This window comes from Poromitra crassiceps, assembly GCF_964638095.1.
Source record: "Poromitra crassiceps genome assembly, chromosome: 10".
In the NCBI taxonomy this organism is placed as follows: Eukaryota; Metazoa; Chordata; class Actinopteri; order Beryciformes; family Melamphaidae; genus Poromitra; species Poromitra crassiceps.
Window position 1 is genome coordinate 31,303,865 of NC_139631.1, and position 25,229 is coordinate 31,329,093.

Consider the following 25,229-nt stretch of genomic DNA (forward strand, 5'->3'; position numbering starts at 1 on the left):
CACTTTACCCCCTGGGCTGGCCCCTCCACCCATACACTTTACCCCCTGGGCTGGCCCCTCCCCCCATACACTTTACGCCCCTGGGCTGGCCCCTCCCCCCATACACTTTACGCCCCTGGGCTGGCCCCTCCCCCCATACACTTTACGCCCCTGGGCTGGCCCCTCCCCCCATACACTTTACGCCCCTGGGCTGGCCCCTCCCCCCATACACTTTACGCCCCTGGGCTGGCCCCTCCCCCCATACACTTTACGCCCCTGGGCTGGCCCCTCCCCCCATACACTTTACGCCCCTGGGCTGGCCCACGTTCATTTCATCGTGGCTGGTGTGATGTGATCCCATCGCAAGATGGTCTCTAGCGTTATTCAATTTCCCATTTGTCAGATTATTCAGCTGGATGTTCAAATTGATTTTAGTTTGAAAATCTTCCCATGAGGTTGAATATTGTCGTAGTCTATACTGTACTGTATACAGTATTCCTGTTTCCCATGAAAAAGAAACTGGCATAAAACCAGTGCAACAAGTCCCAGGATGAAGCTCAGACTCCTGTTGCTAAGTTACAGATGAGTGTTTTCCTATTTTTAGTGCCGAAGTCTAGGATTCTCATTGAAAGAATATATTTTCATTTGGAATATGATAATTGTCACCAAATGAATTGTTTTATGGCATTTTGAACTACAGTAATTAGATAATAGATTAGAAGGAGCTTAACGCAGAGCTGTCCTCTGGGGTTTGAGAGTGCCTCTACAATAAGATGTTGAGATAGGGATTTTATTAATTGATAATTACTTTTATTAAGATGGGACTCTACATAGGAAGCATGTCTACAATTTTCATAGTGCAAGGAAAACGTGTTTGTGCAGGTCATTAATCTTGCTTTCTTGTAGAAATTAAATTCTTTAGTTGAGGTACTGTGTGTGTGTGTGTGTGTGTGCGTGCGTGCGTGCATGTTGTCAGCGATCCAGAGATGTCAGTTGTCTTTGTGCTGCTGTGTCTCAGGTACAGCGGCGTCTTCCCCAGCCTCAACATGGCGGTGAAGCGGCGGGAACAGGCGCTGCAGGACTACAAACGGTTACAATCCAAAGTGGAGAAATACGAAGAGAAAGAAAAGACGGGACCCATTATGGTCAAACTGCATCAGGTACCGTGTGTGTGTGTGTGTGTGTGTGTGTGTGTGTGTGTGTGTGTCACGTCATTCTATATATGATCCTTTTCAAAGCGAGTGTTTTTAAAGTGCACGTGTTGGTCCACTCTTTAACGCTCCCTCTCCATCTGCAGGAGAGCAGAGTTCATTCCCTCTTACAAGTTGCACATCTTTTGAAATCGAGCGCAATAAGTGAACAAGGCAACAAATGCTGACTGGATACGAACGAAAATAGTCGAGCACATGCATACTGTACATGTGCGCTCCTTCACCCACGCAAGCTAGCAGGCTCTCAAGGCACTGCTGCACATCTACAGGCACGTAATTGAGAATTGTAGACACACACACACACACACACACACACACACACACAGTGTGTGAGGGCACTACAGAAGCACACACATTCACAGATAGCACTGCAGTGTGTTGCCTATGCTGTTGCCTCTAACACATCCTCACATGGCGAGCCACCCACACACAGTGAGAAAAGCATTGTCAGGGGAACAAAGCCTTGAAGAGGCCCCTACATCCCTGGCCTTTGAATCCCTCTGCACTTAAAGAAATGATCCCCGACAAAACACAAGCATGCCATTTCAACTGGCATGCAAAGAAGAATATAAAAATATAAAACCGAGCGAGGTGAAGAGAGAAAACCATGCCGTAATGCAGCAGATAAACAGTATGTTGTATTTTCTCACCCTCTCTCACACGTAGTCATTGTGCATTCCAAAAGTCCATGCCTACAGTAGACGACTACCCACTAATACATTCACACACACACACACACACACACACACACACACACACACACACACACACACACACACACACACAGCGAGATCAGTGGTGTTGGAGTCCACTCACAGCCAAGTCTGCCCACATCACCCACTCCTCCTCACTGTGCTCGTGATTACAGCCTTCTCTCTTGTTGTTGTTTTTTTCCCACTGCCTCTCCGTGGGAATTAGGCAAATATCGTCTTATGAACAATACAAAAAAAGGACACGACCGATGGGTTTTCACCCTGAAATGTTTCTAACTAACCTGTGTCTTTTCATAGGATATTCAACCTTTCAATATAAATTCTCAACTGTAAAAATCTACTGTAGTTGGTGAAATCAGGGGCTGTTGTGTAAAGTTAGAACTGATATTGAACGCTGGTTGGCCTGTCACCAACCCCAAACCCCACCCCCCTCCCCAGGCCAGAGAGGAGCTGAGACCAGTCAGGGAAGACTTTGAGGCCAAGAACAAGCAGCTGCTGGACGAGATGCCCAAGTTCTACCACAGCCGCATCGACTACTTCCAGCCCAGCTTTGAGGCACTCATCCGGGCGCAGGTGAGCGGATCCCCTGGAGACGCGCGGCGCACCCACCACACACACACACACGCACCCACACACACACACACACACACACACAGACACACACACGCACCCAACGCACACTGTTAGTTAGTGTGACCACTGGTTCAACAGTGGATACAGTGTCTAAAGGAAGGGACTGTATAATCCTGGCCGTCTGTCTCCCTCCACGCAATTCTAATGTGATTAACCCGCAGTGACGGCCCACACGACTGTGTTTAGCCCAGGAAGGCCTCATCTGTCTGGCTCCACCGCAGCCCGGCAAGCCTTCCTCCAACCTGGAGCTCCTGGCACACTTAAAGCAGCTGGGCGTCTGAGGTAGCGCCACCATGGCCACCTCCCCTCCCCTCCCCCTCCCAGACCAGACCAGACCAGACCAGCTATGCAATTTCCTCTTTGGGACAGTCACTGGCACACTCCTAATTAGTCAAATTAGATTATCCTAGACCGAATGACAATTATGGAGTTGTCTGATGTACTTTGTACGTAAGACGAGAACACCGTTAAAACTGAGCGATTGACTATAACTAATATGAAGCCTGCTGAAACCACACATTCGGGTTAGGGTTATCTTTAGCCCGTCTTCTCTGATCTTAAATCAACTTTTTGCCTTCTTATTTAGATCATCGTTGGCATTTTTTGGGTCCAACCGCACGTCTCTTTAGTCATCACACACATACTATACACATGCTGCATACATACACACGCTGCATACACGCACACAGAGACACAGGGGCACACGTGGGTGGTCAGTGGGACCAGTGGAGCTCATCCCCGGCCCTGCTGCTGCACGTGCTCAGTTTAGCTCTCCACTCCCTTCTCTCCCAGAGTTGCTGCTGGGCTCCCAGAGGCGGCACAAACAGCACAATGGCTGCCTTTGTTGTCAGCCTCCAGCTTGAGTACCGCGAGTCCCATCCAGCGACCGTCAGCGGGACAAGCTGCACTGGCCTGACCTGTCCACCTGTACAGATGTTGATGAATTGAGACATTGTCTTGATACAAGTCCCTTTTCTCGCCGTTTTCTCTGTTAAGTCAAGTCAAGTCAAGTCAAGTCAAATTTTATTTATATAGCACCTTTCATACACAAAGGCAATTCAAGGTGCTGTTGCCTGTGTGCATTTCTTTTCAAGTGGTTTTCCATTTGCAAAAACTTTTTTTTTGATCCGTCTCCTGAAGCAATTGTCCAGAAACATTGAACAACTGGACAGAATGCTACTTCAATTATTTTATTATTTTAGTAAGCGAAGAGGTCAAAGGAGTCCCAGTGTAGCACCACTTGTACCCATATCGAGCAATCAGAATTGAGCCGACAGAGCTCAAATAAAATAAAACGTCCGGTTTATCCAAAAGGCTCCTTTTTATACAGTAGGTAGGTGGTCACAGTCCTGCCGGACCCGGTTTCTTCCTTGTGGTGACTGGACTAATTGTAATAGCAGAGTCTCTTTGCTGAAGGGGGCATCCAGACACTGATCTGGTGTACATTATCATCACTGGTCACATGGGCATTTCCGATGGCCCTTTCAACAAGCCACTTTTGAAATAGAAAAATATCCGTTTTACCCACACAAACAGCAGGAACCCAATACTTATGGCCCACTCATGTGGTTTAGGTGGCAAGTTTAGGTATAAACATACAAAAGGCGTTCAGACTAAGCTAGTTCTGAGACTGACTCCCCCCCCCCCCCCCCGTCTAGCCCAACATAATGTACAAATCTACTTGTGGCACAATGAGCGAGTCTATACATACAAGATGCATGATTTATTTTTATTTTATTTATTTGTTTTCTCTCCAAGTTGACCTAGCCATTACTCTGTCCTGACCCTTAGCTCATCAATAATTATGACTTTTATTGGCATGTTGGCGTGTCTCACGGGTTCAGCCTACAGTAGGAACACGCATGCGATTGCAAATAAGCCAACGGTGCCCCCTTAAGAGCACAGTACCGTATGCGTCGCTGCATGAATACATATTGAGATGTGTGTGTGTGTGTGTGTGTGTGTGGGTTTCAAGGGGTTGTGTTTCCCAGTACTTTCATTCTCTGCCCACTCTTCTGGAGTCTTGTAATGTGATTAAAGTCTATTAATCATCAAAGCAACTCTCGAGGGAGCCTGACTCATGAACTAAGGGGGAGAAGCTAAGGGGTGGGATGTGTCAAGAAAGCTTTCAGTGAACACTCTCTATCTCGTGTTCAGATTGGGAGAGGAGGGGCAGGGTCACTACCCACTGAAGAGCCGGGTTTTGGGGCTTTGTGTTGAGTTGTTTGATATCTCCGGGCTCCCTCTTCTTCTCCTGAATCACTTCTCATTAGCAGGGTTGAAGGGCCAGGAGACCGGCGGCCTCAGGTTGGTGTAAATAACAGTGAGGTTACGTCGCTGCGCGGGTGGAGCCCAGTTTGGATATGAATTTAGTGAGCTGCTCTTTTCTAAGAAGCCTGAGAAGCATCATCTCAAGACAAATCTGCCCCTCTCTCTGTGAAGTGATGCTGTCCTGTCTTCAACTCCTAGATCTTGTTTTTTTCTCTCTCTCGCTCTCCTCTCAGGTGGTGTACTTCACCGAAATGCACAAGATCTTCAGCGAGTTAACAGACCAGATCGACCAGGCAGGTTTGACCGACGAGCAGCGGGAGAGAGAGAATGAGGCCAAGCTCAGCGAGTTGCGTGCTCTGTCCATTGTCGCCGACGACTGAGGGAGGAAAGCCGGGAAAAGGGGAAGGGCTCTACGACGCTCTCTCCTCCTGTCGCGCCTCACTGAATGGATTGCACTCTTTCAGGCTCCTCCGTGCAGCAGCGGCCTTCACCTGATAACACTCCCATCACCCCTAACGCTCTCCCAATTCTACTCCCCGTGGAGCCCTGCTCTCCTCTCTGCGATGTGTTCATTCCATCTTTACAAAGACTCAGTAACTCAAAGCAATTGAAATGCCACATTTACTAAGCCATCAGCCAAGTGCTACACATCATAAGCCAATATGTCCGTTTTATTTTCTATTTATTTTCCCACTAAAGGCATAAAACTGTTCTTTTCAGAACTAATTAACACGGTTACACGTTTTGGTTTCAAACCTGTCTATAAACATTTGTTTACAAAGTAGGAAATGAGCAACAAAATGTTTTTGTTAATCACATCTGCTACGTTAACCGCAAAGCAATCTGTGAAAAGTTGGGATTATCAATAACACAAGTTTGACATTACAAAGACTAACAGTGTGTTGCAGCAGACTGGTATTATATTTAATGTGGTACTGCACGGTAACTGCCCGGGTTACGGGTGAGAAATATTTTTATTTATTTGTTTTAATTGGCTTTCGGGGATTATCGCTAAGTAAGCTCTGTGCCAGATGAGGACTACTTTATGGAGGTATACATGGTGAACTTTGTAACATGACTTGACTTTGACAACATGAACATTCACCTGTGAGAAGTGTGTGAGTGCCTGTGCAGCTGTGTTGATGAAAGGTCTGCAAATTAAGAGTGTGAGGAGGGAGGCCGATTCATGTCCAAAATCAAGGATGCTGCTCCCTCTAGTGGCACATACTGCTCATGTTGCCACAACTGCCTTTTATTCGCACTATTCATCCTTTGTTCTATTGTTTGTCCAACAGTTCCTCTGATAGGGAAGAAGCTTTGATACATGAACACTCTCCACATATTTTATACATTGTTGGCACTCTTCAGAACATCTTGTCTGCATACACTACATGTCATAGCAAATGAAGCTAGAGACGCCATTATTTTGGTTGTCATTGCTTTCGGACCAAATCATACTTCCACTCCTTTGTTTCCACCGTGTACAGGTATCGCCTCAGCATGATCAACATGTTGTGGTTAATGTGGCAAGATGGTGAACACAGACTAGTCCCATACAATGGCAGTCTATTGTCTATTCTTGACAACAGTTTTAATTATAAAATGATTGAAGGAAATACCCTGTTGAAATGTTTGCCCTGTATTTGTGTTCTGCAATGCAGACGTTTCAGTTTCAGCTAAATCACTAATTAATGAAGGTTTTTCAAGTTGTAGTAATGGTTGACCTAACACCATTGCATGACTTCTTTGTTTATTTAATATTAGAGTGGGTTTTATTAAGCTTTTAAAAATGTATTAATGCCACAAATCCGTTCAATTTTGGGTTGTTTTCAGATCAGTCTTTACATTATTTTCTATGTACAAGAAATAAATGGATCTGTGACAATGGAGACCATTTGAATTATCTGCATTGTTTTCAGCTGATTATTGTTGCCATCCTAAATAGCCACTAACTAAATATTGAACATGTCTGAAATTTGAAAATGATATCTTCGAAGGTTCAAGCCACACATTTTGAGATTCAATCAAAGGGTTTCATGGGCCCCAGAATCGTGAAGCTTGATCTACCCTCATGGACCATGTAAGCCATCAAAAAAGATGTTTCCATGACCGCAGTAATTTGCTGAAGAATTAAATCAGACAGCAGTTAAAAGTAACTCCTTGTCTTTATTCAGTTATTTTACTGGAATTAGTGCCCATTCAACCATTCTCTGCAATACTCTTGATATTTACCGGTCAACCCTTCTGTCTCACTTAGAAATCATTGCGGTCAGGTGAAAACCTTGTCAGTCCAATTTTGGTTTGGAGATATGAGGTTTTAAACCAACAGCAAAATACTTAATATTTCATGTAAGTGCCATGAGTAACAAGGCTCTGAGCGTAACGTCCCTTTGAATCCTTTATTAGGCGAGGAGTAGGCCAGTAGATCATGAGAATGATCTTAAACATTTTAAGCTGCAGGATGCTTCTCAACTACTTCTGTGATTCCAACGTAAAATTGACCAGTGAATGAACGATGTGAATTAGTCAGAAGGACAGGAATGTGCTCCCTAACAAAACCCATCAAAAATATATTTGCCCAACAATCTGAGCACTATGACTGTGTGCTTTTGAAACACCATTTCTATAGTGTTCAGTGAGGCTAATCTATGTAACAGATGGTTTTGGTCGCATACCATGTTATTTCTCTCACATGACATGTAAATAGTTAATACATTACACATAGGTGCAAGAAGAGGCACAGTTGGACATGCGGATGGAAACTTGAGTTCTCTGAAGCGACATGCCAAAATTGCAAAAATATTTACGACTGTATATTTTGAGTAAGGCACTGCTAGACATTTATCATTTCAACCATTTCTTTTCCCTGTTCTTCTTGGTCCCACTTTTGTCCTCGGGACACCAGTAACCTTTCAGTGGTGTGTGTGAATATGAGTGGAGTCCTTTAAATGGGCGTCTTGCTGTACATGCTTGTGATCTGTTCCTGGAAGGCTCTGCGGATGTCTATGCGTCTGCTCTTCAGGGTCGGGGTGAGGAGGCCGTTGGCAACACTGAACATCTCTGGATGCAAGTGAAGATCCTTCACCTGCAAGGGAAGAAAGGTACGAGACTGTTTAGACGCGATCCGATCTGTGTTTCAACAATCTAGTGTCATCTTGCAACGGTATTCCACGCATAAGTAGTGATGTATAAAAGAAAATGGCTATAAAGTAAACAAGACAACGTAAACCAATAATTTAGGTCAATTCTGACTGTTGCTTAAGCACATGTTGGGAGACAAGTGCCCACACCTTCTGCAGGCAATTACCCCGTTATCAATCACAGTCCAACTTACATTCCATGGTTGAATTGGGATCTGCCCCAATCCAACCATAATATAAATGAGCCTGATTATCAACTGAACAGGGAACTTGCATGCAGTCGTGCGCACAGTCACTAGGTTAGTTGCTCTTTTAATTAATCTGTAGTAGGGATCCTACGCAGTTTGATAAATGAGACCACAAAACGGTCAGCATCTGGGCCTTCTGTAGCTCGCACATTTCGACTGAGCCAAGTCAGAGACTCCTCACCTGCTCAAAAGACTTGAGCCCTGCTTCCTTCCCCACCGCTCTCATGTCTTCTAATACGGCTTTCATCACATCCTGTTGGAAGAGCAGTCATCCGTTTTTATTTGGAAATTCAGACGGGATTGTGAAAGTCTGATGGAATGCTGAGCTTGTCAACGCAGGTGAGATTGCGACATACCGGATTCTGGCACAGTTCCTCGTAAGATCCCATGAATCCCCGCTCTTTAGTCCAGTCACCAAACACCTCCGGGTCGGGCACGACGATGCCTATGAGATGAGACTGGTAACATGAAAGTCAAATGTTTAATTTGTACCAAGGGTGATTGTTTTACATATATAAAATGACAAAAGGAACGAGATATCGAAAAATTTGGCAGAAAAAAATAATTTCTAATCACAAATGAGATGGCTTGAACATCACAATTTCACAAGCTCGCCATAGAAAATTATTTTATTTGCACTTTGTAATGACATTCATTCATTTACATAAATTAGATTCTAGCAAGCCAATCGGTAGAAAGATTTGTGGCTCAGAAATAATCATAGATCTGCATACTTACATACTTTCTCATCATTGAACCTCTCTATAGTACATCCTATCATGGTTGTACTGAGTCGTGAAGCCCATATCACGCAGCAAATCATATCGTGAGATGAGCAGATCATCCCATCCCTAATAACTCATATCAATCAAATTGGATATACCGGGCTCCACTGTACCTGTAAACTATCTCCATGCACAAAGACCTGCAGCACGGGGACGCAACGTGTGTAGACATTTTCTATCTTCTCTGGAGCGATGTACTCGCCCTGGGACAACTTGAAGATGTGCTTCTTCCTGTCAACGATGCGCAGTGTCCCATTCTGACAGGAGAGAGGTATAAACGGTCACATTAGCCAGATCAGCATACCGGTCGCCTACGGACTGATTGCTGTCCCTGGACTCACCGGAAGCCACTGGCCCACGTCGCCGCTGTGCAGCCAGCCGTCGTCGTCCAAGGCCTCGGCCGTCTTCTCCGGGTCTTTCAGGTAGCCTCTGAACACGCTGGGGCCACGTATGCAGATCTAACACACGAGAGAGCAGCGTGAGCAAGCAGCAGATGGTCTGGTAAGACATGTAATATGGTAATTACTTAGTCATCTCCAGATCATCTCACCTCTCCCTCCCCATTCTCAGCATGGTAGTTCATTTCAGGGATGTCGACCAGCTTCACCATCGCACAGGGCAAAGGAGCACCAACATGACCTGATGTACGCACGTGCGCAGACACACACACACACCACCGAGGACCAGAGTTACAAACACAGCGACAGAAGCACCAGCTGTTTTGAGCACCAGTTCAGACAGTGTGTAAAGTCAGTGCTAGGGTTCCGTATTTGAGAACGGGTTCCAAAATTATGATTCCAAAGGAATCGAAAAGGAATCGACATTTTTATTTCGATTCTGCTTGATTCCTAAACAAATTTTGCGTGGCGGGCACGGACCTCTACATAAACGGTTAATTTTAAATTTCATACAAAAAATTATAAACCGTTGATGTTTACAAAAGTTAATAATAAAGGGCAAGCAAAGTTATAATAATAGGAATATGACTGAATATGACTTGTGTAATGGTAAAAAAAAATCCTGCGAAATAAGCATGACCTGTTTTGACGCCACCCCTCAAAGAATCAGAATTGAGAATCGTTAACGGAATCGATAAGCAGAATCGGAATCGTTCAAATCCAAACAATACCAAACCTAGTCAGCGGCGTACCTGCGCTCCAGTCACCCGGCATAGAGAAGGTGCAGCCGGCGGTGCACTCGGTCTGGCCATAACCCTCAAAGATCGAACAGCCCAGAGTGGCTCTGAGGAAGGACAGCACGGTGGGGGAGATGGGTGCTGATGCGGTCAGGATGAACCGCAGATTGCCTCCGAAACCAGCCTGAAACAGAAGTAACAGCATTCATGAAAAATTAATCCAAAGGAAACCTGTAAATGACATTGAGAAAGTCGTACAGTGGGATAAAACATAACTCGTAGCATAACTTTCCACCAGGACCATATTCGGATCAAACTGGCATCAGCTATAGAGCTACTCATGGCTCTCATCACAGTCCTATTGGGCCAATGGGACAACAAAAATCAATTCCAAAAGGACTGTATATGTAGAAAGAACAAAGGAAGTCCAAGGCAACTCTTCAAGAATATTTTTAAAAAGCCTAGGCTTTTTAAAAATATTCTTGAAGAGTTGCCTTGGACTTCCTTTGTTCTTTCTACTGAATCTTCAACCCTTGGATCCAATGAGCACCTTCTGAGAACACAGTCAGCCTACACTCGACAGAACGCCGTAGCCCTCTTTCCCCATTTTCTTTTCAGGACTGTATATGTATTGGAGAGACGTGCATCCAGTCAAGCAAGACATAATCAGCTCTATATTAATGAAACAATTGTTGAGATGTTGGTCCTTGTCAATGGATATGATGAGAAGATAGGCTCCAGGGTCAAATATGGCCAGTTATTCTTTAAGCCAGTGGTTCTCAAAGTCCAGGAGTCCTTGAGGGGGTTCCAGGGGATCCACAGCAAAAAGGGGAATCATTTATCTTCACTATAATTCCATTCCATACATAATTTTGGTCATGGGTTTCATACACTTTCTGTAATAAAACATCTAAAAGCAAAAGCCTTACCAGATGCGGGACCCTGGGACAAAATCTTATCGAATGGGGGTCTGTGGTAGTTTTAGGTGGTCCTTGACGTGAGAAAGTTTCAGAACTGATGCTTTTAAGCAACTGACCTGAATCCTGTTGAACACCAGCTTGTCCCACAGACTGTTGTTGCGTACGACCCCGCTGCTGAGCTCCGCCTGCTTCCTCCTCACAGCGTAGTGAAGCAAAGCCCGGCGCAGTGGAGAGGTCACAGAGCCCAGGATCTTCAGACAAGCCAGTGGAAATACACAGACAGACACAAAAGGCTCAGAACAGACCCGAGAGTGGCGTCACGGCGTCAGCAGCACTCGACAGGAGGGTGAATCTATTGACTGACCTTGTCATAGATGCGGTTGAGTAAGCGAGGCACGACAGGGAAGAAAGTGGGTTTGAGAGTTTTAATGTCATCCGTAAGAAGGGAAATGTCCCCTTGGTAGAATCCCACTCTGGCCCCATGGCAGAGCATGGTGACCTATGACAGAAGTAGACTCAAATTAGAACACGCACGCACGCGCGCGCACACGCACACACACGCGCGCGCACACACGCACACACACACACACACACACACACACACACACACACACACACACACACACACACGATATCAATAGATGAACTACCTGAATCATCCTCTCAAACATATGGGCAAGTGGCAGATAGGAGATCGACACGTCCTCTTGCTGGATCACAAACGAACCCTAAGAGAGGCGAGGAAAAGTAGGCAACACACAAGGGAGAGATTACGTTCACACAGGCAATCAGACATGCAATATAGCAGTTAGACGACAGAGTCTTTATACAGGGGCAATTAGTTAAAGTACCTTCCAGCTACAAGGGCAATCACACATCCAATTAATCAAACCATTAGACACAGCAGGGAGAGGGACAGTTTAGAGATACAGTAGGTGTACTAGAGAGATGGGCAGAGTGATGGCAGCTGCGAGGCTGGAGGTGGAAGTGTAGACAGACCTCCAGGATCTTAATAACAGAGGATGTGTTGGAGGCGATGTTGCCGTGGGTGATCATGGCTCCCTTGGGCTTCCCTGGATAAATAAACAAGACATTACTGCAGTGCCCCTGTGCAAGCATGGGAAACTACCGCCATGCCATAATGAGAGGTTGTTAGTGGGCGCTGATGGACACTTCTCTAATGATGTGAGCCAACAAAGTGTAAAGGAGACGCAGGAATGCTTGCGGATAATTTAGTGGGAGACGTAGGAGATCAGAAGGTACCTGTGGTTCCGCTGGTGAAGCAGACCACGGCCAGATCCTGGGGCTGGGGCGGCTGCAGCAAACAGTGATAAAAAAAATATGAGAATGAGACAGCGAGCGTCCTCCACTCGTTATTTCAGCCCTGTTTACAAGTGAATTGTCTCACGGGAGAGAGGACTAGCGACAAAGCTGTCATCGCAGCGTTTAGAGAGGGGGGGGGGGGGGGGTTAGGTGTTTACTGGAGCCATTTGGATGCTGTGATGATATAGAGAGGCGGTGAACTCACCACAGGGTCTTTGAGGTTCTGCCTTCCCAGGTCCTACCACGTGCACACAGGAGGGGTGTTCCATAAGAACTCAATTATCACCAACAAACAAATTAAAGGGTCTCTCTGACTAAAATAAGCCGGTATTATTATGATCTATGACTTTCACCCTGCTCACCATGAGCTGTGCCAGATGCAGAACCTCCACGCCGCACTTCTGCCCCCTCTCCACTAGGGCGTCGCCGAAGTTGTTCAAGAGCACCAGGCAGGAGAGGGTGGGTGTCACGCCTCCCTCCTTGTTTTCCAACAGGGACGACGCCTTCTCCTCCCGGTCGCAGATCACTAGAGATATCTCGGCTAAACATGCAGGAATAGGGAGAAATACCATTATTACCATTTTGAAGGAATAGTTCAGCCCGAAAATGAAAATTAACTCATTATCTACTCGTGTCAGTCGAAAAACTCCACAGGAGCGTCAGTCAGGCAAACGGTGAGTTAGCCCCCGTACTTCCATCTCAGCCTTCTCCCAGTCTATTGAAGTTAACGAGGCCATCTTCGTACAGCTCCAAAAATGTCCATCAAATGTCTCCAAACAGATCGTGCAGCAGGGTAAGGCAAGTGTTTTGCAGCCAAGCGACTGCACTGCAGATCCAAAAGTCCCAAGTCATTATCTCCTACCTTTCTCCTCACTGGCAATGCTTTGTTAAATTTGATGGACATTTTCTGCCTTTTTTTGAAGTTGTAAACAGATGCAAACAGATGGCCCTGTTAGTTTCAATTGTTTGGGAGAAGGCTGGGATGGAACTATGGAGGCTGACTCACTGTGTGTTTGCTGGTCCTACCAACTTCACTGGAGTTTTGACCGACATGGGGGAGTAAATACAGTACTTCCTGAAATGTTTACTAAACTATATATACATGTATTATACTATACTATTATGCTTTGCTATATATACTGTAAGTCATGAGAAATCATATAGCATTGTTTTTCATTGTCGTTTCTTTAAGCAGGATTACTCACCCAGGTTGAGTATGTGCACCATTGCTTCCAGGCCCAGTGTGTCATACAGAGGCACCACTGCCATGGAGTAGGTGTAGCAGGCCAGTTCTGAGATGGTCCACTGCCACCAACAGAGGGAGACAGAGCAACACCGTTACACTGGCTTCAGTCTACTTCCATCACTTCATACAAGGTAACTTACTGTATTTAAATATTGGGGAGCTATTTAGGTTAACAGTAAACACTCGCTAAAAGAACAAGCAAATCGTAAACATGCCGCCTCCCGCCAGTGATGTACCGGAAGATCCTTGGGTCAGGCAGTAAAGAAAAAACATGAGGGAAACTGTTTTGGACAAAATTCTACAAGTTTTGGACAAAATTCTAAATGGTGGAAAGTCGCATAGATGAAAATAGGGATGGATGCAGAATGGCAGAATGAACCAAGGAATCCAGCGAAAGTGGAATTTTGATTGTGGCCTAATACACTTCAGATGTTATATAGGCCAAAGCGTAAAGTCGCTATAGCGCCACCATCTGGTCAACACATGGACAATGTGGAGAAAGGACAATCTTCAGTCTACATTTTTAGGAAATGGGAACAACAAACATGGTCTTGTCTGACTATCTTAAATAATGATGTCACTTTGGTGGATCATTAGTATATTTTTCTGTATGCACACCAACATAGAAGTTCAGCAGCAATCAAGCTCCAATATTAGCTGGCCTGGAAATCCACTTTCACCACCGGCATTCTGGATTCCCCCCCCCCATCAATATGTAAGGGTTAATGTACGACGAGGTGTACATTATCACTTTTTAAGGGACGACGCGGAGGCGTGAACCGTCCGAGGCGAAGCCGAGGATGGTTTGCCTCCGCGAAGTCCCTTAAAAAGTGATAATGTACACCTCGAAGTGCATTAACCCGCTTATACCATGGTCACTTGCCAACAAAACAATAAGACCAGTCATTTATATTTCCATGTGTAATAAATAAAGCAATCTAAATGGCTAAATGTCTGTTATTCATACTGTAAATCAGTCTTCCACGAAATAAAATAGTCCCTCCCACCTGCACCACCCTCCGTTTTAAAGCCGACTCAAACGTTAACTTTATCACAGGAATGCAGGTTTAACGATGTTTTGCGTTCTACATTAAATGAAGACATTACCGTTTGGCTGCTTGCTTTATTTTGTATGATAGATACGTATTGGCCAAGTATATTAACATTTAAGAGCGAAGAGTTTCAGGAAGTCAAACAGTGCAGCGGGGGCTCGCACTGCGTGTGCTGTATGTGGTGAAATGCATCTCTCTCTCTCTCTCTCTCTCTCTCTCCGAGGTTAAAAATCTCCGAAACGAAAATCAAAATTGTAAATAAGAGTTATTTTTGATAAACTGAGCACACAGGGGTGATTTAAATAGTTACTTTGACCGACTCAATTTTTTTCTCAAGTTGCAAAAGTACCTTATTAACCCTTAACGGGGTTAAAAAAACTCAAACTGCTCTCTTGATAACACTGTTGAAACTATGGCGCATTGATATGAATGGTGAACAGACCATTTAGCTAGGTGTCCATTATCACTGTACAATATCACTTTTTAATGGACACCTTGCAGCCAATCAGAATCGAGTATTCACTCAGACCATGGTATAAGAATAATTAATCCATTTGTCCTGCAAAGGTATTAAAAGTAGAAACTCAAAATTCAATGAGAATATGTGCTAATTAAGAGACCGCAGGACAGAAGGATGAATAGTTGACCATTCATTAACCTCTATGGAGGCATGTGTGCACTAAAATATGCTCCCTCTACCCATCACTTTGAGTTGCTCTGGGGTTAAAAGATCAACAATATAGCCGGGAGCCAGAGCCAGCCTTGCCTTCAAACTTCTCTTTAAAAGAAAACAAAAATCCATTGCTAATCTGGAGCCAGTGGAGGAACAAGTTCCTCTCTGCAGAATAGGGATGAGTGAGACAGAATAGGGATGAGTGAGACAGAATAGGGATGAGTGAGACAGAATAGGGATGAGTGAGACTAGACTGAATAGGGATGAGTGAGACTAGACTGAATAGGGATGAGTGAGACAGAATAGGGATGAGTGAGACTGAATAGGGATGAGTGAGACAGAATAGGGATGAGTGAGACAGAATAGGGATGAGTGAGACTGAATAGGGATGAGTGAGACAGAACAGGGATGAGTGAGACAGAATAGGGATGAGTGAGACAGAATAGGGATGAGTGAGACAGAATAGGGACGAGTGAGACAGAATAGGGACGAGTCAGACTGAGTACCTCTGGTCTGTTCTGTGCAAATATTCCAACAAATTGCTGCGGGTTGGGCTGGCATCCTTTGGCCAGCAGCCCAGAGCCCAACACCTGCGCCTGCTCAGCCACCTGAAAGATTTGGATGCTCGGTCAACAAATAAGAAAATCATTATTATTATTATTATTATGATGATGATATTAATTATAGAGAAGCTCTGCGATAGTTGCAGGATCTATCAGACCTCTGTGTAGGGGATCCACTGGTAGGGCTGGCCGGGCTTCCTGAAGCCCAGGCATGGGCCACTTCCTGTGGGTCACAACAACACAAGTCAGTTCAGACAAAGTACTGGTCTCTCTGATGTCGAGTTTCTTCTTTTGTTGCATTTATAAAAGGGTTCTTCCACACATATGTCATGCTTATGACAGAATCCAATGTGCCAAAATGAGCAGGTTGTAGTGTTTTTCTCCAATTTTCTGCTATCTATCGTAACTTAAAACTATTTTCTATCATTATACAAAGCATGGAATGAATGAATGAATGATTATAATTAGGACTGGACATTAAGGCAATATTAGCATTTATCATCCTCCAATAGAATCATATTGAGATGAAATAATGAAGTCACAGTGATACACAATGCTGTTGTCTTAATTAATAATAAAAGCCGGGCACTAATTAAAACCTCTCACAAAATGAGGCCCCGAAACAAATTAGAGAATATTACTGGAAAAAAACATTGTATGTTTGATCATACTTTATATTTTGATGCCGTTCAATAAAAGAACATTGAGTTTGTATATGTTAGCAGATGATTTATCAATAACAGTGCCTTATTGATAAATCATCCCCCCCCCCCCCCCTCGCTGCCGGCCTTTGCGGGAAGCAGCCTTCTCTGCCGAAGGCCGGGGGAAGGCCGCGGCCACCGGCTTAAATGAATGCCATTATGAACATTATTTCCACACAGCTAGTGTGTCAGCTTCCCACTTGTCTGAAATCCAGTGGTGTATGTAATGTATTACATACATACAGTACATACATACATACATACATACATACATACATAGATGTATACATGTATACATACATGTATGGATGGATACAGGATGACATCACTGATGATCTCATCATGACTAACCTATTTATTTCTGTCACTTCCTGCTTCATGACCAAATGTACAGTAAATCTTGAGCAATTATACACTGAGTGATGTGACTCGAGCAGTCCATGATGTGATCAGTGATGGTCACTCGAGCGCTAGCCTGGTAAACCAGCCGGTCACGTGAACTCACATTTCATTTCGTTCCACCAATGACAATGTGAGCTCACGATAAACCTCGATTAAAAAAAAAAAAAATCACCTGCGATCCTCAGGCCTCTCTGGAACATGTCGTAGACCGTCCGGGTGTCATCATAGTAAAAGTCCAGCAGCAGGTCATCCTTAAGGAGAGCGGAGCGCCTACAGGCAGGCTCGCCCTACGACCAACACCGGGAGAGAAGAACGCCTTCAACACATTCATTAACACTCCCCTCTCTCAGTCAGGGATGGATGGCATTTGGAACGACTCTGAATCATGTAATAATAATAATAATAATGATTGGATTGATATAGCGCCTTTCCAAGGCTCAAAGCGCTTACACAGAATCATTATTCGTTCACACCATTCGTACCGGTGGTTCAGAAGCGTGGCAGCCACACATTGGCGCTCAACGGCCCCTCCGAACCACCATCATTCATGTCTACATTCATACCAATCATACCAATCATACCATTCATGTCTACATTCATACCAATCATACCAATCATATGAGGGTATGGCAAAGAGGGTTAAGTGTCTTGCCCAAGGACACAACGACAGCAGCTGGGAGGGAGCGGGGATCGAACCGCCAACCCTTGCGTCATTGGCCGACCCGCTCTACCTCCTGAGCTAAAGCCGCCCCGTGTAATGATGCCAGGATGATCCACTCACCTGCACAGCTACAGACTGGGCCTGGAGATCACAGGGGGGGCGCATGGGTCGAGGACGGGTCACCAGCCAGTAGGCGGTGAGCGAGGCCAAGGCCCCGATGCCCAGCAGAGAGGAGGAGGACAGGGAGAAGGAGGACAGGGAGAAGGACAGAGGGAAAGACGGCAGGAGGCTCCACAAGTCCTCGGATTCAGGCGCTTTGAGTCCAGCGTTGGAGCGAATTGAGCGTAACCACTCCTGAAAATGCATAGCTGAGAGAGAGAGAGCGAGAGAGCGAGAGAGAGAGAGAGAGAGAGAGCGAGAGAGAGAGAGAGGACAAGTGAGAAAGCAAGAAAGAAAAGACATGAGTAATGGGACCCGATCAAATAGGAGGCAATTACATGGTGCATTCACAGACTATTGGAGCTTGCAGAAAATTATGCACAAAAGTGCCATTGTGCTGCAAAAGCAAATCGGCAGCATCTGCTGTAGGAAGCATCAGACGTTCAGCGCCTACTAGTGGTTCTGATATCCAGATGAATACATTCATCATCAGTGAGTGAAGTATGAAGAACAGAACTAGTTCAATGCCGTTTTGAATGGGAGCGGGGAGATATCTCGCTCTTATAGCAAGTTATTCAATTGCAAAAGCTTTTGTTTCCGTGATTTTCAACAGAACAGAGCTGCGACGATTAATCGATTAGTCGATCGTCACAGAATGAATCGCTAATTTTTATTTTTAGAATTGACTACTAGCGGAATACTCGTCCCTGTGCGGTGGAAGCTGCACAGCCATTGTTGAAGCATTGCAAGTTTGGCCATTAATCTGCACTAATTACCTCATTTAAAAAAAATCCAACACCATTAGCTACACGGCTCTGACCCGCAGGGGTGCTCTGATCTATACACTTCCTGGAAGATTGATTCTGCGCGATCGCACGTAAAATGGCGTAGCTGTGTGGCCAAACAAAATTTCTGCCCACTTGCTCGCTCGCTCACTCACTCACTCAGACTTTGCATTCTTAGTTCTGATACCCGTTGGAGGCTGGGCACACAATCACTGGCCATTTTACTCGCTCACAGAGTTGGCATGCAGCCTCTCCTCTCTCTCCCCAGAGGGTTTTCATAGTCCATTTCCCTGGCTGATCCAACTCCGCTCAGGTGTGCTCCTCCACTCAGGTGTGCTCCATCAGTAGGTAAGGAATGGAGCTCTCCATGGTGTTGAACCTGTGTTGATTCATTTTGGCCACTATAATTAGCCATTTTTGCCCTAATTAGCTAATTAAAAAATATAGCTCTGTTAGGACTGCTCTTTTCACTTCGTAAAAGATTGCGCACGATCGCACGTAAAATGGCATGGCTGTGGCCAAACGCAATTTTGCTCACACACGCGCACACACACACCCACACTTTTTTAAGGAAAAAATTGTCTTGTCCCAGCTTCTTAAATGTGAATATTTTCTGGTTTCTTTAGTCTTCTATGACAGTGAACTGATTATCTTTGGGTTGTGCAGTTGATCAGGACAAAAGAACATGACATTTCAGGATGTCATCTTGGGCTTTAGGTAAAAGGTGATGGACATTTTCCACCATTTAGTGACATTTTATAGACCAAACAGCTAATTGATCAGTCAAGAAAATGATTGACAGATTAATTGATAAAAAAAACAACGGTAGTTGCGACTCTAGAATAAAGTACTGTCTGACACTACTGGGAAACACACCAATAGACTACTTGCACAACTCCACTACTTCCTGAAATGAGTAGGGCATCTTGGTTTCCTGTCCTACACTATTGGATGAAGTGATTAATGTCAGGTGTGCCTGATCACTGTTGTTGTGACTGCTGCAGTCAGGCACACCTGACATTAATCAGTTCATCCAATAGAGTAGGACAGGAAACCAAACTGCCCTACTCATTTCAGGAAGTAGTGGAGTTGTGCAAGTAGTCTAAAAGTTGCCATGATTTCCCTTTGTAAGCTAAAATGCACAGCGCTAACCTCTACTATTGCGCCACTGGAAACTCTTAGCACTACATGACAAACAAGCTTAAAATCAGAATGCAACAAAACCAAAAGGCCAATTGAAAACATGTTCCTCTTTTTGGACCCTGCAAAGCACCAGTCCCGTTAAGACTCTCAAACTAAAAAAGCCAGCTGAAGCACACTCGGCCCCCGGCTTGACAGAGTGGGACAGTGAAAGGGAAAAGAAATGCCCTGGGCTGCGTACAAAGAGGAGTGGGGGGAGTGGGGGGAGTGGGGGGGGGGGGGGGGGGCAGCAGGAAGTAATCACGATTGGCTTAACTGAAACAGGCAGTGAGCGAGGTTACTCTCAGTCATGCTGCACCACCGGCCCGTCCGGGATGGAGACCAAGGAGAGGTGGAACAGAGTCGGGGGGGGGGGGGGGGGGGGTGCGTTCGTACAGTAGTGGAGGGGTTGGTGCTGCTGAGATGGGGTGAGGGGGAGGGGCCAGAGAGTTAATTGTTCACATCCAAAACTGAATGAAAGAGGGCGAGAGGGGGGGAAAAAAAGGAAAAACAAAATGGGGAAGGGGAAGGGCTTGGAAGCGGGTCCACCTTACAACAACTTCAAAACAAACTCTTAAATCTCTGCCACTGCTCACTGCGAAAAAAAATCCGCTCTTTCATGTCTCCCTAAACACCCCAAGGCCACTTCAGCTTCCAGCAGGCCTGGAATCCACCTCGGTGAACAAATCTCTCCTCCTCCCCGGATGCCCCTCAACCTCTCACCCACTTTCTCCCCACCCCTCCCCCCCACCCCCACCCCACCCCCACCCCAATACCAAACAGGAGAGGGGATAAGGAGTGATGTCACCCCCCTGCTCCCCACCCTCTTCCCAGGCCTATGCTCCCCTACCCCAGACCAGCAACGCCACGCTTTCCCCCCTCACCACATTCATATTCTCCACTTGCTGCATTGATTTATGTGAGCAAAGACGTGTTTCGGTTGCCACTTTACACCTGCTGAACTAACAGCGCAGGCAGATGATGATCCCCGTGAGTCCTTTATAAGTCAATAAACAGCGAACAATGGGGCTTTTGAGACATGACACATCGCAAAAAATGATGCTTCGCTGTGAGGAGAGGATCCCCTGCTGGAGCCCATTCTCTCTCTCTCTCTCCCTCTCTCTCTCTCCTCAGCCACCACACTCATGTCATCCTCCCTCCCTCGCTCCCATTCATAACAGCTATTGTCACGGCCCAGACAGGGACCATTGTGCTCTGCAGCTTTTACTCCCTAGAAAACATCAGACAAAAGGGAATGGAAGACAAGACTCATTTGAAACAAATAAAAAGACATGGACTGAAAGTTAGCGAGCACATTTTACCTTCACAAACTGAGCCCATCCCTATTTTTGGGAAGAATAAACCGGACTGGTTTGATTACACTGTGGATCTGTAATCACATTCCAGTGATTGTGAAACAGGCCACTCACGACAGAGACAGACTTGTTGTGCATTATCATCAAACTACCTTTAGGTGGAGGAACATTTGAACTAAATTATAATAGGTTGGTGCAAGTGATTATTTGAACCAGCCAACCAGATTACTCAATTATGGAATTAAATGGATTCAGATTTCCTGCTAAGGGAACCACTACTACTAAAGCGGTGTAACAGAGTAACAGCGGGCATGCAGCAGATAGGGCATGTCTGTGCATTCACCCCTGCTGACAAGCAGAGACAAGCAGAGACAGCTGGAAACAGAGACGACACTCAGTACTATGACAAAAACAGTTTGTTTAGTTTAGTTTGTTGGATTGGAAATAACACAACAATGCACATACAAAACATACACATGGTTAAAAACAATCAAGGATAAACACAATAAAGCGCATGGCTTATTTTCCATTGTCGTCTTCAATTAGCTTTGGTAAGGATCTGTATGTCATATAATCTATAACAATAAATGACATTAAAATATGGATGTACAGCCATATTTGACATACTACCTGTCACACAAGGTGGATTTCCCAGATGAGATGGGGGGTATCATTGGCTTCCTTGCAGAGCCAGGGTTAAGCAGTACACCCACCCCCCCCGCACGCACGCACGCACGCACGCACGCACGCGCGCGCGCACACACACACACACACACACACACACACACACACACACACACACACACACACACACACACACACACACACACACACACACACACACACACACACACACACAAAGCCCCTCACCGCAGAAATGCCTGCATTCTATAAAGAGCATGAGCAGCACACAGCTCTGTAGAGGAGCTCATAGAACTTCTGTGGTGGACGAGAGAAAACGCCTGGGACTGTTTTCCCCCTGACCCAGAAAACGACAGCAGGTGAGATGAGGAGGAGGAGGTTTTATGGGGGGAGGAGGGGAGGTGACAGGCGTTTTGTACCCACATCCAGCAGACCAGGAGCAATGACCTCTGCACGCTTTCCATGTGCCCGGTGAAGTGAATGGTCTGAGGGGAGCCGGGGAGAGCGTGGGGGGGGGGTAACGGACACGTGAGTTGGGCCAGGGGGAGTGGGGGAACGAGCGGAGGAGAAAAGAATAACGCACGGGTGTTCTCTGGCTGGCTGCGATTCCCAAATGAAGCGTGAAGAACACAGACTTTTTTTTTTCTCGTTAAGAGGAGAGGAGATGAGGAGAGAGACCATGCGCCGATTGTCTAGCATACACCTTCACCCTGTCAGCTGTCTCCCATGGCTCTCAGTGGAGAAAAATACCTGCCCTCACTTCAAACTAGGGCTGGGCGATATTGACAAAATCAAATATCACAATATTTCAGACCAAATACCTCGATACCGATGATGTGCTTTCATAAGATATTTACACACAAGAACAATTTGAAAAGTAATAATAACCATGAGTAAATAAGTAAGGTGTAATCATAAGTGATGTGGATAGGATGAGCAGGTAATTGGTCTGGTCATTGTTCATTTTACTCAGCCAGAACAGACGAATAAGTTCCGAAAATTACATCACTTTACTGTAACGCAGCCTTTAATAGCAGGAAGAAGTAACATTTAAGTTATGTCATACACAATATTAAGAAAAGCAAAATCCCAGACAATATATATAGTCTCATGGTATCAATAAGATATATACTGTATATATCACCACTCTGACTTCAAACCAGTGGGCAAGCCCCCTTCTGAGGATGCAGAAGTGAATTGAAAAGCTGTAGTTCCTCGAATGGCCACTAGACGTCGGGGGCAGTAGGCACCCCCCCCCCCATGTTAAAATGCCCGACTTTGTAACATGATTAAACATCTTTCCAGTTAGGGGTGAAACACGGTTTGGGTCTATATAGCTAATTTCACCTTTTCATAACAACTGTAGGGGGGTAAATCTTTATATAACTCGCCCGTTTGGAGTACATTTTTAAAGGGGGTGATTGACAGATCGCCTGTCCAGTGATCACGCAGCTTGCTGATCACGGACCAATAGCAGGCGGAGCTGCGGCTCTGGGAAACTCCCATCTCACGTGAGGTGCGGAAGGACTCAACCCATTCCCTCCCACTCTGCTGACGAAAAATCAAGATGGTGACACCCACCGTTTGAACTCCGCCAGGAAAATGAAATTTAATGGGTTAGATATATGTCCATATTATTTATGTCTATGCTTCAAACCAATCAGGGTTTGTATAGTGACTCTGCTATTTATTTATTTTTTAAGCATCAGTTTCAAAATCACTGTCAATGCTAAGAAATCTATTTTTTGGGCATCAAACTTCTCAGGCACTTTTGAATCAGGGAGTGTTTTGTGCACCGGGGCAGATCATCCAAGTCTGCATGGCTGAGTGAGTACACAAACTTCAGCTGTCTGCCCCACTACTGCACTGTGTCTGCAGTGTACTGTCAAACACTCCGAGAAGATGCCTGTTCTGGCTCTGAAAGAGAGAGAGGAGGGAGGTGGGAGACTTTTGCAAAGAGACTTGTAAATTGGACACCCAGTGATGGATTGCTCTGAGGATCTGCCTGGAATTCGTGTGTCCATTCCAGAGACACATGGCCAACATTTAACACGTTGCCCAGAGTTTCCACAGACACACACACACACACACACACACACACACACACACACACACACACACACACACACACACACACAGAAGTTGAAAATACAAAACAAACACATAGCAATGTGACAGAAGGATTCCACAGAGCCTATACTATCCTGCTGGCCCACTGCCAGGTCCAACCATAGTACTGTAATTAGGCTACCTCTGGCCTGGTTAAGGGAGAAAAATACCACACTAGGTTACTGGGTTTAACTTCAGCTCAACTCACAAGTAGGCTACACCCAAAATAAGAACCTATGGCAGGGATACTCAACTTGCTTTGCCTGGGGGCCACTACACCCAAAATAAGAACCTATGGCAGGGATACTCAACTTGCTTTGCCTGGGGGCCACTTTTGCAAAATGACAGGAGGCCAGGGGCCAGTTAATAAACAAACATTCATATTCATTTTTCTGTAGCGGATTGTAGGTTTTTGGGGTGCCAGCCAGTTTGGTCTGACAATTTTGGGCACACAGGATAGATAGTACATATAAGTTTGGGCAGCGAGCAGGCAGCGATATTTGACAATGTAGCTGGAGATCAGTCAAACTTGATTTAACATGAGCTTTTATTGTGAATTAGAAAATGGTCAGGGGGCCACTCTGCACCGTATCGCGGGCCGCAAGTTGAGTAGGCTATCACTGACCTATGGTATATATTCCTATAATAAAGAAGGATACAACCATAGCAAAACTACACAGAATACAGGAATATTATAGTGACACGACACCATAGGTTAAAGAAATACCATGAAGTAATGTTATCAGTAAACTTACAGTCTCACTACAAGTCCTTGAGAAAAGCACAGAAATGAACATAAATAAATAAAATAAATACATAAATAAATAAATAAATAAATAAATAAATAAATAAATAAATAAATAAATGCCCTATGTTCATACTCTGTTATTAAAATATTATTGTTTAGAGTCACTTGGTTACATTTGTATTGGTAGAATAACTTCTGTGCGGTGATGCTGTCAAGCCTGCCTGGATTGGATGCAGCGCCTCATTCATCATTTAAATGCAGATAAATGAATTCCCTTTGATCCCACTTCATGATGCAATGCAACTTTTAAAGCTCATGCAACAGTAAACAGGTGGATTCATCATCGCAATATACAGTACTAAGATTGACTGCAACAAACCTTGTGCAGACAGGCAGCAGGCAGCAGCCTGCCAGGCGGCTTGTTCAACTTTTCTTATTGTAGTGAAGATTGAGCCATCCCAGTATGGGGACGCTTCAATATGAAACCGAAACGACTTAAAAACAAACACACATACAAACTAACAATGAACAACCGCGATTTACCTGAATACAACGTAGGACACCAGATTTTCTTTATGTTGTGCTCCCAAGCTACTTCGGGAGATCCATCGAACTCGCACCCGCTACCATGTGTC

General features: G+C 45.2%; 2 protein-coding genes across 4 annotated transcripts in view; one reads left to right on the forward strand and one right to left on the reverse strand.

The window, feature by feature from the left end:
• The window catches only part of bin3 (bridging integrator 3), a 43,561-nt gene extending 36,500 nt beyond the window's left edge, over positions 1-7,061 (forward strand). The window contains exons 7-9 of the mRNA XM_083644160.1: positions 998-1,139; positions 2,342-2,476; positions 5,041-7,061. Of these exons, the coding sequence (XP_083500286.1) occupies positions 998-1,139; positions 2,342-2,476; positions 5,041-5,187 (424 nt within the window). The 3' untranslated portion in view covers positions 5,188-7,061. The remainder of the gene's footprint in view (positions 1-997; positions 1,140-2,341; positions 2,477-5,040) is intronic.
• A 131-nt stretch (positions 7,062-7,192) lies between these two features.
• acsl2 (acyl-CoA synthetase long chain family member 2) lies at positions 7,193-25,221 on the reverse strand. Of its 3 annotated transcripts, none has more exons than XM_083644157.1 (20): positions 25,138-25,221; positions 17,777-18,024; positions 17,168-17,282; positions 16,051-16,115; positions 15,836-15,937; positions 13,564-13,663; positions 12,721-12,899; positions 12,564-12,596; positions 12,299-12,350; positions 12,035-12,108; positions 11,686-11,763; positions 11,400-11,534; positions 11,152-11,286; positions 10,131-10,299; positions 9,531-9,619; positions 9,322-9,438; positions 9,094-9,237; positions 8,552-8,653; positions 8,377-8,448; positions 7,193-7,892 (listed from the first exon to the last, which is right to left on the reverse strand). In XM_083644157.1, the coding sequence occupies exons 2-20, from the start codon at positions 18,020-18,022 to the stop codon at positions 7,752-7,754; spliced, it is 2,148 nt and encodes a 715-aa protein (XP_083500283.1). In that variant the 5' UTR covers positions 18,023-18,024; positions 25,138-25,221; the 3' UTR covers positions 7,193-7,751. The 3 variants fall into 3 exon arrangements, with proteins under 3 accessions (XP_083500283.1, XP_083500284.1, XP_083500285.1); XM_083644158.1 differs by lacking the exon at positions 25,138-25,221 and adding an exon at positions 24,974-25,021; XM_083644159.1 differs by lacking the exon at positions 25,138-25,221 and having other exon boundaries at positions 17,168-17,311; positions 17,777-17,837.
• Positions 25,222-25,229: the final 8 nt, after the last annotated feature.

What these genes read in the sequence shown, in the direction of transcription:
- acsl2 (XM_083644157.1), bottom strand. Translation starts at nt 18,022, where the DNA reads ATGCATTTTCAGGAGTGGTTACGCTCAATTCGCTCCAACGCTGGACTC. An exon ending in TGTTTGAGAGGATGATTCAG is followed by an intron (nt 11,535 to 11,685) that starts GTAGTTCATCTA and finishes CTTCTGTCATAG; the next exon opens with GTCACCATGCTCTGCCATGG. An exon ending in TGGTGTTCAACAGGATTCAG is followed by an intron (nt 10,300 to 11,151) that starts GTCAGTTGCTTA and finishes CTTCTGTTTCAG; the next exon opens with GCTGGTTTCGGAGGCAATCT.